General features: G+C 42.1%; 1 protein-coding gene across 4 annotated transcripts in view; it reads left to right on the top strand.

Annotated features, from left to right (window-relative positions):
• LOC135248996 (potassium voltage-gated channel subfamily H member 5) overlaps window positions 1-17,892 on the top strand; it is a 76,265-nt gene that overhangs the window by 34,911 nt on the left and 23,462 nt on the right. For all 4 annotated transcript variants that reach the window (XM_064324180.1, XM_064324178.1, XM_064324198.1 and 1 more), the window contains 2 exons: window positions 14,398-14,597; window positions 16,373-16,625. In XM_064324180.1, the coding sequence (XP_064180250.1) occupies window positions 14,398-14,597; window positions 16,373-16,625 (453 nt within the window). The remainder of the gene's footprint in view (window positions 1-14,397; window positions 14,598-16,372; window positions 16,626-17,892) is intronic.

Here is a 17,892-nt window from a genome sequence, read left to right as displayed (position 1 = left end):
AATGAGAGATGTTCTTCAGCAGAGCTTTTGTAATGATGGCTGTTGGTGTGTCATGGATTATAATGTGCTGGGCTGGGACAGACTAGGCCAGTGAGTGAAGAGGTGATTGATTATTCCAGGGTTTCAGTGTTGCAGGAAAAAGCACAGGACATGTTTAACTATGCAGATGTGTGTTTCAAAGAGAGCTCATCTTTAGAGGTGAGCTGAAGGAGGCAAGTAGGAGTTGGCTAAGCAAGATATAGAGCCTTGGAATGATATTATATACAGTATATTGCCATGGGTTAGAAGATAGCTTAGGCTGCCTACAGCACAGCCCAGCTAATGGGATCAGTTAATGGTCATGTGGTCAGTGTAGAGATTGATTGTGGTGATTCAGTTTCACACCCATGTGTTTACATGACACAGGGATTTATTAGATGTGCAGGAGCAATTACCAAGTCCTTCTGCTTAGAATAGCCATTAAACTTGCTACAATAAGTAAATACATACATTAATAAATAAATACATTTAAACATGATGTCCCAATTTCTAGGATTGTGTATGATTGTATAGCTGCAAATTAAATAAAACATGTCATTTTGAAATATACTTCTTAAAAAGTGGTTCTGAAATATTTGATGATTCATACAATGAGCCATAGAGAATGACAACCAGTTCTTTTTACACATGAAAGCTTTTTACAAATTTACACATTAGCTTTGGATCTGAAGTCATTACTGTGAATGGTATCAAAATAAGTGAACAATTACCAGTCAATTACAGTGCTAACTAATTGCTAGTTAAAATATTAATTGTTACATTCTGATAGCTTTGCTATGAAGCGCTAATCTAGTCATGGCCGAAGAGCAAGCACGTTATGAGAGGCTCCATTGCAAGCCTTTCTACAAACCATTACTCAGGATATCAAAACAAAGGTGAGACTGAATAGTTTTTCTGATTTATTTCCTTTTCAAACAAAATATATTTTTCCTTTTAAATGCCAGTGCATGTTTCTTTGTTGTAAATGTTTGTTTAGTACCAAAGTCACCACTAATTTCAGACGTGCACTTGATTAGGTGATTGTACACTTACTAGAGAAACAACTACCTGACCCTGCTCTCTTGTGCATTTTACGCATCCGTGTATATACAGCTTTCACATATTCTATTTGCAGAAGACGAAACTAGCAATTCCACTTGTGCCCAGGCGTAGTTGTGCTTACATTGTCGGGAAAATGGCTCCCTTTTTGTCTATCCTGCTTCAGAGGTGTATCCTTTACTATTTATCAGCTGGGAACAATCCCATCCCAGGACCCTTTGAAGACGTTGATGTTGCGCCAGTGCAGCGCTGTGGAGGTAATATAGTGTCACGTTGGGGGACTCGAACCCAGGCATTGCTCTGAGCGCACAGCTCCCACTGGAGCAGCCTGCTCCCCTCTGTCTCCCTGCCGAGGCGTCCGGAACAATTCAGCACAGGGCGCTGATGAAACCTGACAGCGGATCAGACTTCTGTCTTGTTTGGGCGGCGGAGGCTGCCCCTCTTCAGCGCCTGGGTCGTGCGCTCGTTCTCCGCCTCGTTTGAGATCCGCTGGCTCCCGTTGGTCCGGCCCGACCTCTCAGTCTGACTGCAGCTTCGGACCGGGCTTCGCGAGTCCCCTGTAGAGTGCAGCAGGAGCTCCCTTCCGCCCTCAGCACCGCGCAGAAAACTTCAAAGGCCACAAAGACTTCAAATGCCCTTTGATGAAACGCAGGTCTGACTCTACCTTCCGAGCGCGTTTTATATAAGTCATGACTTCCACTGAGAGGACTTTTTAAAAATGCAGTGGGGTGGGACAGGGATTACATAAACATGGTCCTTAATTCTGGTGACACGTATTGCCAGTGCTGCAAAATGCTGAGTCCTGTAGCTGGTTATGTTTAGCGCGCGGTCTTACATTAGCCAATTGCCTTGATCTATGAAGCTCTGGACAGCCTTAGCCATTTTGTCAAAGGCTTTCCTGCTTTAGAGGTCTGCTGTTTGAGAGAATCCACCACAGACAGTTTCATGCAGATCGATAAGCCAGTGTTTTAAAGGTTGGACTGTAAGTTTAATGTCCAGTGTAAAATCTGATAGAGTACATTTCATCCCTTTTGGATTCTGGTAGATAAAAATGAAAAACACTTTTTACTGTGTGCTTTTCCACAGATTGCTCACAAATGGCCCCCAGTGCTGTCAGTGTTCTCCATCACTGCAGAAAGCGTGTGGTTCATTGTGCTCTTTTACCCCTTTCAGCTTTCACCACTCTCCCATTCCGTCCAACTGTATTGTAAATACAGCCATGTTGATCGGGCTCTAGACCGTCCTGCAGTGTTAATACCCTACACTCACTCAGGCAAACACCCAAAGCTTGGAGACGCAAGCTCTGAGAGGGCCAGTAGTCCCAGTGCTACAGTTACACGGGCAGGGCGTTAAGATTGATCTGATTTATTTGAAATGCAGCAGCCCATTGCATTTAAGCATACAGTTCAGATCCTCATTAATTTTGTGGAGTTCCCTAGTGCATCTCCCCAGCTTTCTGCATTGATTCAATGTAGTTCCTCCCAGAAAGGTGTGATTCTAGCTCCAGGACTAGACTGCTGTCTAATTACCACCAATAATGTGACACCAGTGTAATCTAATAGGAATGATTTCCTATGGAGCACCAGCATCAGGCTGCAGAATTAATTTACCGCTCTGCTTTGGAATGCGTTATTTTAGGGTAATGTTTTTGCACTCCATATGAATCCATTATGTTACCATAACAGCATTGTTCATTCTATCTGTTTGGGTATCTTTGCATATTCATTGAGCAATTTGATTTTTTAAATGATTTTCTATTGTATGTATTGTGAATGTACAAGTCTGTAACATTACTCTGATCACTTAATCATATAGCTTTTAAACAGAATGCAGACCTTGTCTGTAGTTATGAGGCAGTCTGTATTTTTAATTTAATTTTATACATATACTTTCATACAGTATATCATTATTATATGGTATTTATCAGAAAAGCACAAGCATTCATTTAAAACCCAGTAACCGTTCTTATAAAATAATGTGGCAGTTATATGTGTATTTGGATGAAGAAATGCAGCTCTAGCTGGGTCTGTTGCGTATGCAGTGCAGGGAAAGCTGTATAGCTTTATTAACAAAGTCCATGAAAGCAAGTCTATGAAAATGCTTTCTGGGCACAATGTCAGGCGTAAATTATGTGAAAACCAGATCAATTTGTGGAAATTTGAGGTGACTTAACCTATTGATGTGGATTCCGTACATAAAATGTTCCTGGGTCTGAGTGCACTGTGCCATTCAAGCAGAGCAATCGGCTGCGTTGAATATCACGTCTCGCCTCTCGCAGTGAGCGCTACTGAGCGCTACTGAGCGCACCGTGTGTCTGCCTGGAATAGATGAGCCATATTGTCCCCTTAACTCTCAGGAGAGGAGCTTGGCTTCAGTGGTGGGGGCCTTTCAGTGTAATCGTCTGCGCTGCTGCTATTTACGGCTGCATTGTTGCCCGAAAGAAAAAGTGTAATTTAAATCACTCGCTCCGAACAGATAGCTGGCGACGCCGAGCGGCTCTTCACCCGAACAATGAGGCCGATGTCAGCCCGGCAGAGTACGATGTCCCGATGTCAGCCCACGTTCCCACAGACGCGCAGTTCTCCTGGAAGAGCAGAGCGTCCTCTTCCCACACCTTTCTTCCCTTTGCAGAAAATAGCTATTTCTGATTACTGGGCCACTTAACTACATTGGCAGCAGATATGAGACTGGGGCCCACGCTCATCTGCTGAGAGCACACATGCCAGTGTGCGCATAATGAGCTCAGGCATCAGGCATCGCGCTTCTGATGAAACTAAAGAAATCAAATAGAGCGGCCGCCAGTTTAGCGGGAATGAAACGTGAGCGATGGCGGAGTCTCGCTCCGGCTCCGTGTTCCCGGAGACGGTTTCCGCGCCGTAATGAGATTACGCGTTTCGACTTATATCGCGGTGCCAGGGGAGAAGCTATCACAGACAAGGATTAGGGGGGAAAGACCCTTTGAATAATGGCTGAAAAGTTGGATGAATCTAATGTACACGGAGCGGTAAGCCCTCAGTAAAGCACTCGCGGCGCCGAAGGGAGCTTAGACTGGCAAGCCTCCGTTCGGGTCAGAGGCACAACCGTTACCTGAGCTTTTACAAGCCCTGGGCGATAATAATTAGACCATGTATCTGCTTTGACCGGCTATGCCATCTCTGCAAAGGCTGGGGATACGGTTTCATGCCCGAGTCCATAATGCAATAGAGACCGCAGTCCGTAGTGCAATAGAGACCGCAGTCCGTAATGCAATAGAGACCGCAGTCCATAATGCAATAGAGACCGCAGTCCGTAGTGCAATAGAGACCGCAGTCCGTAACGCAATAGAGACCGCAGTCCGTAATGCAATAGAGACCGCAGTCCATAATGCAATAGAGACCGCAGTCCGTAGTGCAATAGAGACCGCAGTCCGTAACGCAATAGAGACCGCAGTCCGTAATGCAATAGAGACCGCAGTCCGTACGCATAGAGACCGCATCCGAAGCAATAGAGACCGCAGTCCGCAATGCAATAGAGACCGCAGTCCGCAATGCAATAGAGACCGCAGTCCGTAGTGCAATAGAGACCACAGTCCATAATGCAATAGAGACCGCAGTCCGTAGTGCAATAGAGACCGCAGTCCGTAATGCAATAGAGATCGCATAGAATGAGAAATAAGCTGAGTGTTCCCACTGCATGGCAAGCACGCTCTCATCAGTGTGATTTAAAATGGGCAGACTTAATTGATCCAGGGTGATTAAAGCGATTATGAATGTGTTAATCGGCTCTGGCCCAGAACTGTCCCCCCAAACCCCCCCCCCCCACGGAAGCCACAAAGCGGTGGCCATATAATGCGCTCCTCAGAGATCGTCTGTCACGCTGCCCACAGTGTCGAAAGGGAGAGGGAGCCAGACACAGAGCGAGAGGCACAAAAACAAACAGAGAGAGAGAGAGAGAGAGCATTGGTGTGCTAAATATAACTGCCCAGTTGGAATTATCATATTTGTGTTTTGGTTTTTTTATTGACTGTTTGGCATTTCAACAAACGATCGCCTTTCATGAAAAAATGTGTTCAGAGACTCTGCCCTGTGAGTGCGACTCTTTGTGATCTTTTTCCGTATAGCCGGCCTCCTTAATGGCAGACAGATAGTCGTTGTCTTGGCCGATCCCGGAGTAGAACAGAAGTGCTGCGTTATCGCCCGTGGGACGATTAATCCAAAGCGAGTCTGTTGCCCTGTGTAACACATTGTCTCTCAGACCTTGAGTGACTCATTCAGGTCACGTCAGCTTCCGAGTCCAGCAAGCTTCCAGTGTTCCAGTTCTGGGGCCCAAATTGGGCAGAGCATTATTAGTTACACAGAAGAAGGCGGTAAATTAGAGAGTATGCGCTGGACATTTCTAATGGGATGAATCTCTAAAGAATGCCCCCGAGAGACAAACTCCCCAGGTTTCAGGGGAGCCAGTCTGAGTTGTTATACTGTTTAATTGGTTGCACACACTTATCTGGTATCTCACACTTTTTATTGGGGAGCATTGCATAGGAGACTTAAAAAGACAATGTTCATCTTCCCCTTTGGCAGTGTGTGTGAGCGCGCACATGTGTCTGTGTGTGTGCATGTGTGTATGCGTGTGTGTGTGGGGTGTGTGTGTGTGGTTGTGTGTGTGCGTGCGCTCGCACTTGTACAACATGCCCTCTGTCATCTCTCTGTCTCTGTATAATTTTGGTCTGGTAATTAGACGATGAACACTTCTACTTTGACATTTTAAAATGACTAAATCATTTTTCTCCAGAAATGAAAATGCCTTTACCAAGAGCATACTGTTTCTCTTTAATGGCTTTAGGGCAGACTCTTCCTGTGGTGAATTCCCCAGTGATAATGTTAGGCTGAAAAGACCCCACTCACCGTGCATCACTGCCTGTGCCTGTGTGCATAACCCCCCTCCCAGACCTGTTCAATACTGCATCCGTCTCCCACTGATCAACGACAGTGCTGTGCGGAATTTGGTCATAATCCCTCATTTGTTTTGTAGTTTATTACAAGGGCACCTTCATCAATGCAGTTTAAATTGAGCAGAATAATTGATCCGAAGTGAGTAAAACAAGTATAAATGTGTAAATCAAAAATAAGTACCGAGGCAGCGTAAAGCTCTCCTGCTAGTGTGTCTTTCCCGCATAACAGTGTGTCTCCATTGTCAGGAGGAAAGAGCCAGAAAGATTGTCATCAGTTTGCAATCGCCTTCTTCCTGGATTTGATGTGGGCATCACATATAGACAGAGAACTTGAACAAGTGCATATATTTCACGGGTTCTGTAATGACTTGTGAAGAAAACTATGCATGCACACTCACACACACACGTTCTGTCTCTCTCTTGCTCTCGCTCTCTCTGCAGCTATGCTAAACTGTAGTGTGTGGTGTCGTTGCTTTGTTCACGTTTGATTCATGCGATGAGTCATATATCTGGGGATTTTCCTTCCTACTCTTTATTTGCATAGAGTCATTTGTGATCTCTCCACTCAGAATTCCATCCCCCAGCTTGTCCACCGGAAACCCCGAGCCCATGGCTCTCTGCTCTGCCGGTTATATACTGTTTATCCCTGTGCTGGTGCCCGTTTTCCAGGTCCTCCAGGGACAATCTTGCATTCCAGTGCATTGCAAGTAAAATGTTTGATTTTGTTATTGATGTCATTGATTTCTTTTGGTGATCCTCTCTTGGTCTTTGCCTGTAGGATCTGCCTGCATTCCCATTGAAGTTTGTTCCTTTCACAAAGGCTTGCGTGGCTCGATAGGTCTCTGTTGCGCACCTCTCATGCGCGAGGGATTGTTTTCGGCAGATTAGGAGATTAGCAGTACAAATTAATCCAAGCACCCAAAAATGAAAGGATTTTAACAGTGTACACAAAGCAGAATAATTAATCTGCTGAGTAACAGTGAGCAGAATCATTTTTAGGACTTTTTTTTTTTTTTTCTCCTCAACTCAATTACTCTCTTTAATATATAGCAGAAGAGAAAAGTACTTTTACAGAAGAAAGTTTGAGAAACAATTTAGTTTGAAGCGAATGGCTTTAATCCCTTTAGCTGAATTGGGGCTTAATGCACCTTTAACTGAATTTGGACTTATCCGACCAGCAGAAGGAGAAGAATTAGCGCTATTAACAAATTACTCAGCCTTTAGCACAGTCCTTTACAAAGGAGGGTTGTTCCTCAATCGACTTTTTGGCCCTTCACATTTGCCAATAAATTTCTAACCAGCAGCTTGCTGATGTGACACTTTATTATAGGCTGTCCATTTGCTGCCCTAGATATTTGTGATGTATTTCTGAATTCAGCAACACATCACAAAAGAGAAACATGGATCTTGATGGAAATGATGAAACTAAGAAAAATGATGTAACTTGAATATCATAAAATTATAATTGAAACTTGCTAAATCGTGTTAACTCTTGTAACCACAAACAACAAGTGTCTTGATCGAACTCTGAATATAATTGCCACTATCTTTCTTCTTTCATTAATACAAGATGGGTGTCCAGAGCACAAATGGAGACTAGCTTGATTGCAGTGGGTATGAAAGGGGCTTGTGTTTTATAACTCTTGTCTACATGGGCATTTATCATGTGAGTTGTTCGCCATAAAGTGCCAGCAGGTGTCTCAAAGTGTGTACTAATTTTATGGACCCTTTTTAATTTTATGGATCTTCTTAATGCCAGCCCACTTTGCTAAGCACTAATCAAAATTTCTTACTCCATAGCATCCGTTTATCATGTGAGATATTAAGGGGACATTTGACTTTGTTTGACAGGGTACCTGGCTTGGCTAATAATACAAATTACGATTCTGGCACTTCGTATTTCCTTTGTAGATGTTCTAAGATTACTACGTTTTCTGTTGTTGTAGTTTATGCAGTCTTCTTCGTGCAAAATGTCAAATTGCTTATGTGGCTTTGCACATGTTTTCATCCAATCCAATGAGCTCCACTGGCAGGTTTCAGCTGGCATAGAGGTAGTAGGAGAGTGTGGGCTGGCTTTACGTATTGGTAATAGGATGGTGCCATTTTCCAGACCCTGTAAGGAATTGTTTGCTTAGGTGTGACATTCACAGCTGGAATTACAGCTGGTTTCTGTGGTTTTCCACCCAGTATCGAAACTACTTTTTACACATTTATACCACAGTTTGGTTAATGAATCTATTGTGTGCTTTATATACACTGTATGCTATCCCTTACCAAATTTACTACTTCAAACAATCAATTCATTAAAAAATTATTTGTATATTAATTCTAACCCCACGCAAGATGTATATACCAGTTGTTGCTCATATAAAAATGGGATTAAATAAGCCTGTTAGCCTGTCTCACTTCTGCAGTAAATTTATGACTGATAGGCTATTGATTTTGGTCGGGAGTGTTAATTTTCTACCATTCCTCTCCTGTTTCGTAACTTCTCCAAAGTTTTTTTCATTCTGCCTCTCATTGATATTCCAATACCCTTTGTCGCCCTATGAAGAGAGATGTGGCACACTGGGAAAATATCATTAAATGAGGCTCAGCTAGTAAATATTTAATATGTTTCAATATCGAGCTGCGTGCAGTTACAAGGGTGTTGCTTTGTAGCGAGTCAACCATTATTTCCATAATTATTACTGTTATCATTTTCATCCTCTACATCTGCCTGACTCATTCATTTATGAACTTATTCTGTATCAACCCAATCTCCTGGTATGAAAAGGCAAGAAATTGGGCCCCCCCTTTTTTAATTTCTTTTTTGCAATTTATACAAATTTTTTGAAAGAGGCGAGTTTTCAGCATGAATGACGGCGGTGATAATTGAATCAAGCAGAAACGAGACTTGATGGATTGTTCCTTAACATAATTGCTTTCATTGACCGTTGGATATAGTGCATGGGGGGGTCAGAGAAGGAAGGGCAAGTTAGCAGTGGATTGAGAGATTAGGAGACTCTTAACCGTGTGTGCATAAAGAGGGAAAATTGAATAATAACAATGATATGGATTCATATAGGAGGTATAATCCCTTGTGAGTAACTCAAATCGTGGGGCAGCAGGTGGTGGTGGGGGAGGGGTTTTTTCCATGAACCCAGAATTTAACCCTTAATATGTTTTCAAATGGAAATCAGCCATTAAATCTTTGCTGGAATGTGCAATAACTTTACTTTGAATTAATCATCTCATCTCATTATTTACTCAAGAAGATCTCTGGTCTTAAGTCGAAGGTCCAGTGTTTTCTATTCCCCCGGTCTTCTGAGCTGTGTAAGTGTTTCTGCGAACCCTCCTTTGTGTTTTCACTGTTGTTATAATACTTTGAAAGAAAAGTCTCTTGATTGTCATTAAAATTTGCTTCAAATAGTTCTTGCAGTAAAATTATGTCTATGCAATTGTGAAAGTAACTGCGACTTTACAGCATTGCTTAAAAAGGGTATTGTGATGCCTTTATTACTAATGAGAATAATCTGAATGGATTTTTAGTGTTGGAACCTATTTCTGGATACAAGTGGATGGTGACAGCAGTCACCCTGCTGCCTATGGAATGGATTGCAGCGTGGTCATGGATCTATTTGTATCTCTGCTAATGGTGATGTACGAGTATAATTAAACAATTGAATGAGACAATTAATCTTGGCTCCCAAGAGACTTGCTTCTCAGCAAGCCTTTGTTAAATTTCACCAGATGAACGCTGTTTCTCATTATTTGCTATGAGGAAAAAGTAATGTTTGATGTTTCTTCCTAATTATGTTTCTGATGATTGCTAATGGGTATAATTAATACATAGTCTGATTATTATACATTAAAGAAACAGTACAAGCTGCATGTTTAAGTGTTGTTGATGTTATCTTAAATAGCTGACTAACCATAGCAAATCTCTGGCTGATATTTTGGAAAGTATTGAAAGTTACTTTCTTGTGCCTTCTCATCTTCATTTTTCTCATAAATGGCATCAGATTAGCTTTCAATTGAACAAAATGAGAAATAGAATGCTTGAACGCAGCACAAATATGTTTATGAAAAAGATAATAAGGAAAATTATCACCCCCCTGAGGGAAGTATGACTAAAATGCGATTCTTATCCTCATCCCTTCGATCAATTTTTATTTAGACACATCAACGGGAGAGCTTCGCTTTGAAGAGGCTCCTTCTCCTCAATTGCAATTTGCGCAAATAGAATTACACGGTGGCACTTTGAAAGTAATAAGTTTCATTGGTGAAGAGGCTGACTGTAAGTCAAGTGGAGGTGCGCTGTGGCCTTTCATCCGAGAGCACTAACAATGTGATTGGATAATGACGGGGGGAATAGTGGTCTGTGTCTGCTGCAGACCTCATAATCAGACTGCAGTTTGTTCCAGGCTGGGGGCGGGCGATTTGTGTGCGGATGATGAAGAGAATGAGTGTAGCATTATGGCTTGTCGGATCAGAACTGTTGACTGAGTTCCGACCTGCTGTTCGTGGCCACTTGAGCGAAAACGTCCCCGGGGGGGGCCTACGTCTCTTATTCAGATTAATTACATGGGAAACGAGCCAATCACTCAATTAAGGGTTCCATCAAGTGTTCACCGGAAATTCAGCAGAGTCTGGAGTCTGGGCTTTTAATTATTTTTTTGAAAGTATGCATTTTAATTTGGTCAAAGTGGTACAATGGAGGTGGCTACTGTTGACCATCAGATTAATCAGAGTTGATTTTCTTTTTATTCATCTTAGATTTAATTCTGACTGGCTTTATTTTTATAAAGTTATTGTAGCTTAGTTTCAGTTTTTTTACCACTTGTTGTTGTTTTTACCACATGTAATACATTTACAGCCCCTCCTATCTGCTTAAGTGTCTTAAGAGAGTGAGAGAGAGACAGTGAGTATGCGCGCGTGTGTGTGTGTGTGTGTGTGTGTGCGTGCGTTTGTGTGTGTGTGTTTACATGTGCATGTGGGGTTGAGGTGATAAACTTCTTCAACAATGTTAGTGGTATTATATTTTTAACATTTTAAAAACATTTTGTCATTGTTATCATTAATAAGGTATTTTTTAAGCTTATATATTTATTTTGTATTTATTTTATATGAAATGTACTGGCATGGTTTTGTCTATTTCACTTAACAGTGTATTTAAACAACCTCTCTTCGATGCACAGGCAGTTGGTACCCAATTGCTAGCTGTATTGTTATTTTAGTTGGAACCATTCTTTATTTATCCCACTCATCCAATCCCTTCATGTTTGCTGAAAATCATCCTTAAATCTTGGGGAGTGACTAATACAAAGAAAGGATGGCATAGCCTTATTATTTAGCCTCGCCTTGCTACCAATCTTGTTCTTGCTCATTGGTCTTTTATTTATTCCAAGTCACAGCTAAATAGATTGAACTTATTCATGCATTGTTAATATGCATCTCAGCTGTCTTAGTGCAGGCCTATCTCCAGACTAAATAGCTTTAGCACTGCTACACATGCAGCCTAGGCTAGCCGTAGCTATCTCTCAGTCTTACTGCTTCAGTTTTGTCACTGAATAGGATGAGGAATGTTCTTATTTATATGCGGTTAATATTCCTCTCTCAGCATTTTGTAAGTGGTGCTATTTTATGTCATCCCTATGGCGCTCACTCTCAAGCCTGTGAATGTATGCTAATGTCTTTTCATTAACTTGCTTTCTGGCCTCTCGCATATTTGGCTGCTCAGAAGGTCCATGTTGGGCACCAGCCTAAATGGAAGATGAGACGCTGTACTGTTTCTGACATTGCTGATGTAATGGAGACAGGTCTGCTGTGAGATTTGTACTGTAGCCGCTTGGAAGAGCAAGCGATGACATTAGCTAATGATTTGCCAGCTAACAGTTAGCCAGCCAACGATTAAATTTGCAAATGGCCAAGGTCCATAGAATCCCAAGGACTGTGGGTTAAGACAGAAGACAGTTCATAGTTTTTTTTTGTTTTTTTTTTGAAGAGTTTTAATGTGATAGTGTTTGGTAATAAATGTAGTGGCCATGTTTACTCTAGTAATTATGATTATTATTCCAGCACTAGTCTTGTGTTCTGCTGGGTGGATTAAAGTGTGTTCAATTAACCATCTACTGTGTAGTGTCATAGTACCACTCAGTTAAGTGCTGAGGCAGGTCATTTAATTATTCGCAGTCCTCAGATTTTCCAAGACTGTGGCTGAGAAGCAAAAATGTACACCTCACAGTGAAAACTCTCATTTGATCCATTCCAGATTGTGCTTACTCCATTACTCTTAGAGAAAGCATTGTGATGGAACTCATTGAGGATCTCATTGAGGAATGGAGATCATTTTGTGTTGACTGTGGTAATGTCCTTTGTTATCCAGAATGTATTCGGCTGTCAGTGGTAAACTCAAATCATAGTTCAGGTTTAATTTGTCTGGAACATGCATGTGACCACAAAATAAAAAAAATAGTTGCCGTTGATTTAGACATAAGATGTTGTGTAAGGGTGTCAAATTCATATGCAAAGAGGCCACTTTATTTGTAGGATTTAAGTGGTACTGTCAGTGATTTTACTGTTGTAATTAATCTAAAGTGGTGCATTACGCCTGAATGATATGCCTTAAGCTCAAATATTTGTCTTGAGTGTTTGTGGGGGCTGCATCATTATACATGTATAATCAGCTAATTTAACCAATTAAGCCAGGGTAATGGGTTGTAACAAAAACCAGCATATGCACCAACCTCCCATGGGCTAAAATGAGTTTCTTATCCCTGCTAACATATTCATGTTCTATCCCTAAGCCTAGATCAAAATGTACAGTATAAGTAAACATTATGATTCATCAGTGCTGTATTCATTTGATCATTTAATGTCTACCAGGCGGATCTGAATTGAAATGTTACCGTGGATGCTGTGTCCACAGCATTGAAGTCTGCCAACTGCACAGATTCCATTCTCTTGTGAGATTTTGCAGCCAATACCCAGTGCAGAGTGAAGATATGATCTGGCAGTTTGCATTATGGTAGTCTATGTATTTCATATTTACTATGTGTGTTCCCTTGGGCTGTGGTGATGGACTATGGTAGTTCATAAAAAAACTCAGCACAATACTACAGTGGGCACATTAGCCCTAACAGCCTCCAGGCACAGTGCTTTGGAAAGGGAACTTAGTGTCTGGTATGGCCATCAAGATTACCTTGGTTATTTTTTATTGACCATAAACTTTTACTACAACCAAAAGAGTTTGGGTGAAATAGTGCCTACCAGACCTACAGATTCCCTTACTCTTTTATTCCCTTTTATACTGTGCGCTGTGTTATCACTTATTGTAGATCAACTGTCTTAAACTGAAATATAAGTGTGCGTTATCACAATGTAGGAAAAGGGCTATTTGATCTAATCATCTACTCTGCTGTTCTTATTATGTCTGTGACAGATCTTCCCATTGCTCATGTGCCAGAGCTCTGACTTTGAGTAACTCTTTAAATTGTTGCCTTTCCTTTTTATTTTTTCTGAGTGGTTTGAAAATGACTGAATTATTTTAAGAACTATTTTGGGTCGGGTTTCTATGGCAACACTGCACGGGGGAGTAGTGTTGGAGTCTGTCAGTAAACAGCTCAGCGGAGCAGGAGAATCGGTGCATTCACTTCCCTCAAGAAAGCATGAACAGTGAAATGCAGGGACACACATTGTGGCACCATATGGCAAGGGCTGCTCTTCTGGGGTTCTTTGTTATGCTGTATAGCTGCAGTGTTTTAGTTGCTAAAATTGGTATATACTGAGTCCAATCCAATCTATGTGCTTCCATTTTGACATTCTTAAATGACCAATGTACACGTATCAGTAGGGCCACCAGTTTGTCTCCACAATTTAAACTTGTATTTTGGTGGTTATCCTCCAGGGGTCCCCATAGATGCTCTAACAGCACAGTCAAGTGACTAATCGTACAACTGAGTTTATAATTGAGACATTTAAAAAAACAATTAGTTGATCAGTTATGATGAGTGTCAGGACGGAAAGTGAACATGGATGGAAGTTTAAAGGCGACAGTAAGCATGTCTTTGAGCCTGTGTTCCTCACTCCTGTTCCTAGAGAGCCACGGGGTCTCCTGGCTTTTGCTGTTAATGGATGCAGTGGTAACCAGAGGAATCCTGGCCAATTTAAGCCACCGTACCTGAGCAGGTCAACTGAGGCCAAATGTATTTTGCCAACATGTTCACCTTGGTTTTTTCCTGCTAATGACCTGGCCAAGGCTTGAACTGGCTGCATTCAGGGCAAACCTGCCCTCACTTCTTCATCAGTTGAGACACTGCGGAGCACCTCTACGCACATTATGCAATTATGCCGTGATGTCCCAGTGTGTCAGAAGGCTTACTTGTGCACCTCTGTCTTTTCTCATTTCCCAGCCCTCCTGTATGCAACTATTTTTGGGAATGTCACCACCATCTTTCAGCAGATGTATGCCAACACCAACCGCTACCACGAGATGCTCAACAACGTGCGTGACTTCCTGAAGCTCTACCAGGTGCCTAAAGGGCTGAGCGAGAGGGTCATGGACTACATCGTCTCCACCTGGTCCATGACCAAGGGCATCGACACTGAGAAGGTACATAGGTTTCCCCCCATCTCCTGAGGCAATTAGTTGTACTGGACCAAACCTCTGAAAGAAATATTTTCTTGGCTTTTTGTCCAAGTATGCACAAAGGTTTATGTGGCTGGGTTTATTCCTCAAGTATCTGCAAACTGTCAGAATAGACCCACTAAGAAAATACAAGGTGCTCCGGTTTTTCTAATAAACCTATGACCAGCTTTTAATTTGCTTGTGACCTTTCCCCAATTTAATATTGAACTTAATGGATAGTTACAAATTAAGTATCTGATTATTTTGTATAATATACTGGGTTAAAGCAGGATTACTCTGTCCTTTTTTAGGTAGAGAAGAATCTGTGGCTGATAAATGAGTTTTCTGAATCGTGCACCTCCCTGTGTGCCTGTCCCTTCTCATTCTGTTATTGACCCTGAGTCAGGCTGACTGCTGCATAGTCATGAAAGGATATTCACTAATAAGTATGTCACAAGAACCGATACTTCGGTACCAAGTCGATGCCAAAATGTATAAAATGTAACTTTATTAGCTTTTCTACTGTATCAGTCCAAATTGGTGCCGCACTCCTGCCTGACTGACAAGACGCAGAGGAAGTAGTCTAGGAAAGTTGGGAAACTGGGGATCACCTACCAACAGAAGAGAATAGCAATAAGTGAGAATGGCAGACAGTATAGTGTGTCTGCAGCGACAGCCTGGATCCACCAAACATAGGCACAGGACAACTGGAAAAATTGAATTTTGAAAATCATATTGCGATTATAGTATCAGTTTAACCTTAAATTAATGTATTGTGGACATATATGGAATTTTAATATGATATGCTTACCGTTTTGGACATTTAAACTCACATTTTCCCAACATTCCATTAATGATAAGAGTAAGCATTTCACTAAGCATTTAATTTGTTGGGTTCTGGAACACAGGTCTGCATACTTCATAATTTACATACCATCTATATGCTCTGATTGCTTGGACTTATTGACAGCAGGCAAGCAACATCTTGAATGCTTTTGAAAATATATAACTTTTAAAGATTTAACTCCATCTTCTCCTGGGACTTTTGCCTTTTCAAATTTCTTGTGCTATTACAGTACGTTCACTTTTAACGTTCAATTGAAAAAGCAACATTATAAATAAGTTTTATGGGTTATTGTTATTGGCTTGTGTTAGCTACATCATACTAACATCATACTGCAATCAATAAAGGTTAACAACACACTAGCACTTACTTTGTTAGTTTTATCACCGCTGCAGTGAAATACTGAATGCAAGTTCAATATTGTTTACTTGAATAATGTTAAGTACTTGAAGCAGATACTATAAAGCTGCTGTTTACTTTTAGCTGTTAAATTCCTGAAGGCTACATGCCACTGTTTTAGTTTTTTAAATGTTCAGACAAAACTTTTTAAAAACCATTTGCAAAGCCATTTGAAGAAAAAATTTGAGATTGAGAAAACCTAAAATGGAATGTAAAAGTTTTATATCCATAAAATTGTTGAGGTGTTATAAAATGAAAGAAATGAGTGCCCCATTTGCACAGTTTACCTCAAACCACAGTTTGAGTGTTTTTTGCTTGAAGATGATTCTCATGAGAATTGGTTTCTTCACAGAATTTGTTTAGTCAATTTGTGTTTTTATAATGAGAATATTTTTAGTGCAGCTTTCTGGCTTCTTACATCAGCTATCCTCCTGCTGTCCTGCAGTCGGTGCCTAGCATCATCAGAGGCCAGCTTGCAGACTGACACCTGATTTGGTGCGTTTCCTTCCGTTCCCAGGTGCTGTCCATCTGTCCCAAGGACATGAGGGCGGACATCTGCGTCCACCTGAACCGCAAGGTGTTCAACGAGCACCCCGCCTTCCGGCTGGCCAGCGACGGCTGCCTGCGCTCCCTGGCCGTGGAGTTCCAGACCATCCACTGCGCCCCCGGTGACCTCATCTTCCACGCTGGGGAGAGCGTGGACACCTTGTGCTTCGTGGTGTCGGGGTCGCTCGAGGTCATCCAGGACGATGAGGTCATAGCCATTCTAGGTGAGCGGCGGAGACGCAGTAGTAAATGAGCAGGTGCCTTTTTTTAGCCTGCCACATGTGTTTATCTAGACAGGGTATCCAAGGCCTTTCATTCCATCTGTTTTACCCCTCAGCTGATGTTTTGTTCAAATGCAAATAAGTACAAACAATCCCTGAGTGCTCACGCTGCTGCTTGTTGAGCCCAAATTGCGCCGAGCATTGCCTGTGAACCTGGATTCGGTGTGTGTTTTTTTTTTTGGGAGCTTTCCTCCTGAGGCTGTCAGGGTTTATTACCATCCCGCCGTCAAACGAGGAGAAATTTCCTTTCATCGGCTGTCAGGCCGTAGGGCAGTTCCGGAGCCATGATTGTATTTACTGTGAACGGTTCCTTAACGTCATTAAAAGCCCCGCAAAGCACCAGCGGAAAGGTTCATAAAAATCGTATTAGCCGCAGACGCATTGTGCGAGAATTGCGCGACATTAATCACCAGCCGTAATGGATGCCAACGTGAAGCCTGCTCCTCCATGGGTGGGCCTGTACCCTCATTAATGCTCTGTACAGGGGGTGGGCTCCAGGAACTGACGATGTGATGTTTCAGTCCCACGATCCCCGCGGGATTACCCCAGGGGAGCGGAATCGGGGCTAAGGTTGGGCCTGTCGTTTGTCAAAGCATTGGCATTAAGAGCCTCGCAGGAACAGGGAAGGCACATGACATTTCAGACATCTTCATGTTTCTGCATAAGGAAGCTCATCTGCCACCGCAGTGAAGTTCACAGAGGATGACTTTTCCTGTGTCCCTAACAGTACAATACCTCCGATGTGTTATGGTCAACCACAGCTCCATCCTTGAAAGAATCTAAATGACCATGTGCCGCTTCTTTTCAAGCTCCCTGAACTATTCTCAAGCCCTCTAATATATTATCCATGCAGTAATAGTCTACATTGTTGTTTTAAACAGCTTAGTGTGCATATATTTTTAAATATTACTTCTAGCACTCATGCCTCAGTGAGCTGAACTTTAGTCAACTTTCCTCAGTACTACTGGCTACTCACAGATGCAACTTCCTCTTTCTCCCATCCATGACAATGACAGGCAAGACAACCGCGTGTGATCAGTCAGGGTGAGGATGAGGTCACATAGGTATTATTCATATATTGAGGTTTGGTGACCTCGTTGGTGACGGTCCAGTTGCCATGGTTCACGCAGTGATGTCTGAGGACGGAAGTTCTCTGTTCTTATCTCCTGCTGATGCTCCAGATGATCCCCTTCACTCTGACACCATTTTG

This window comes from Anguilla rostrata, chromosome 1 (assembly GCF_018555375.3).
Source record: "Anguilla rostrata isolate EN2019 chromosome 1, ASM1855537v3, whole genome shotgun sequence".
Lineage (NCBI taxonomy): Eukaryota > Metazoa > Chordata > Actinopteri > Anguilliformes > Anguillidae > Anguilla > Anguilla rostrata.
The sequence above is the reverse complement of the archived record's forward strand: the minus strand, read 5'-3'. Positions and strand labels throughout refer to the sequence as shown.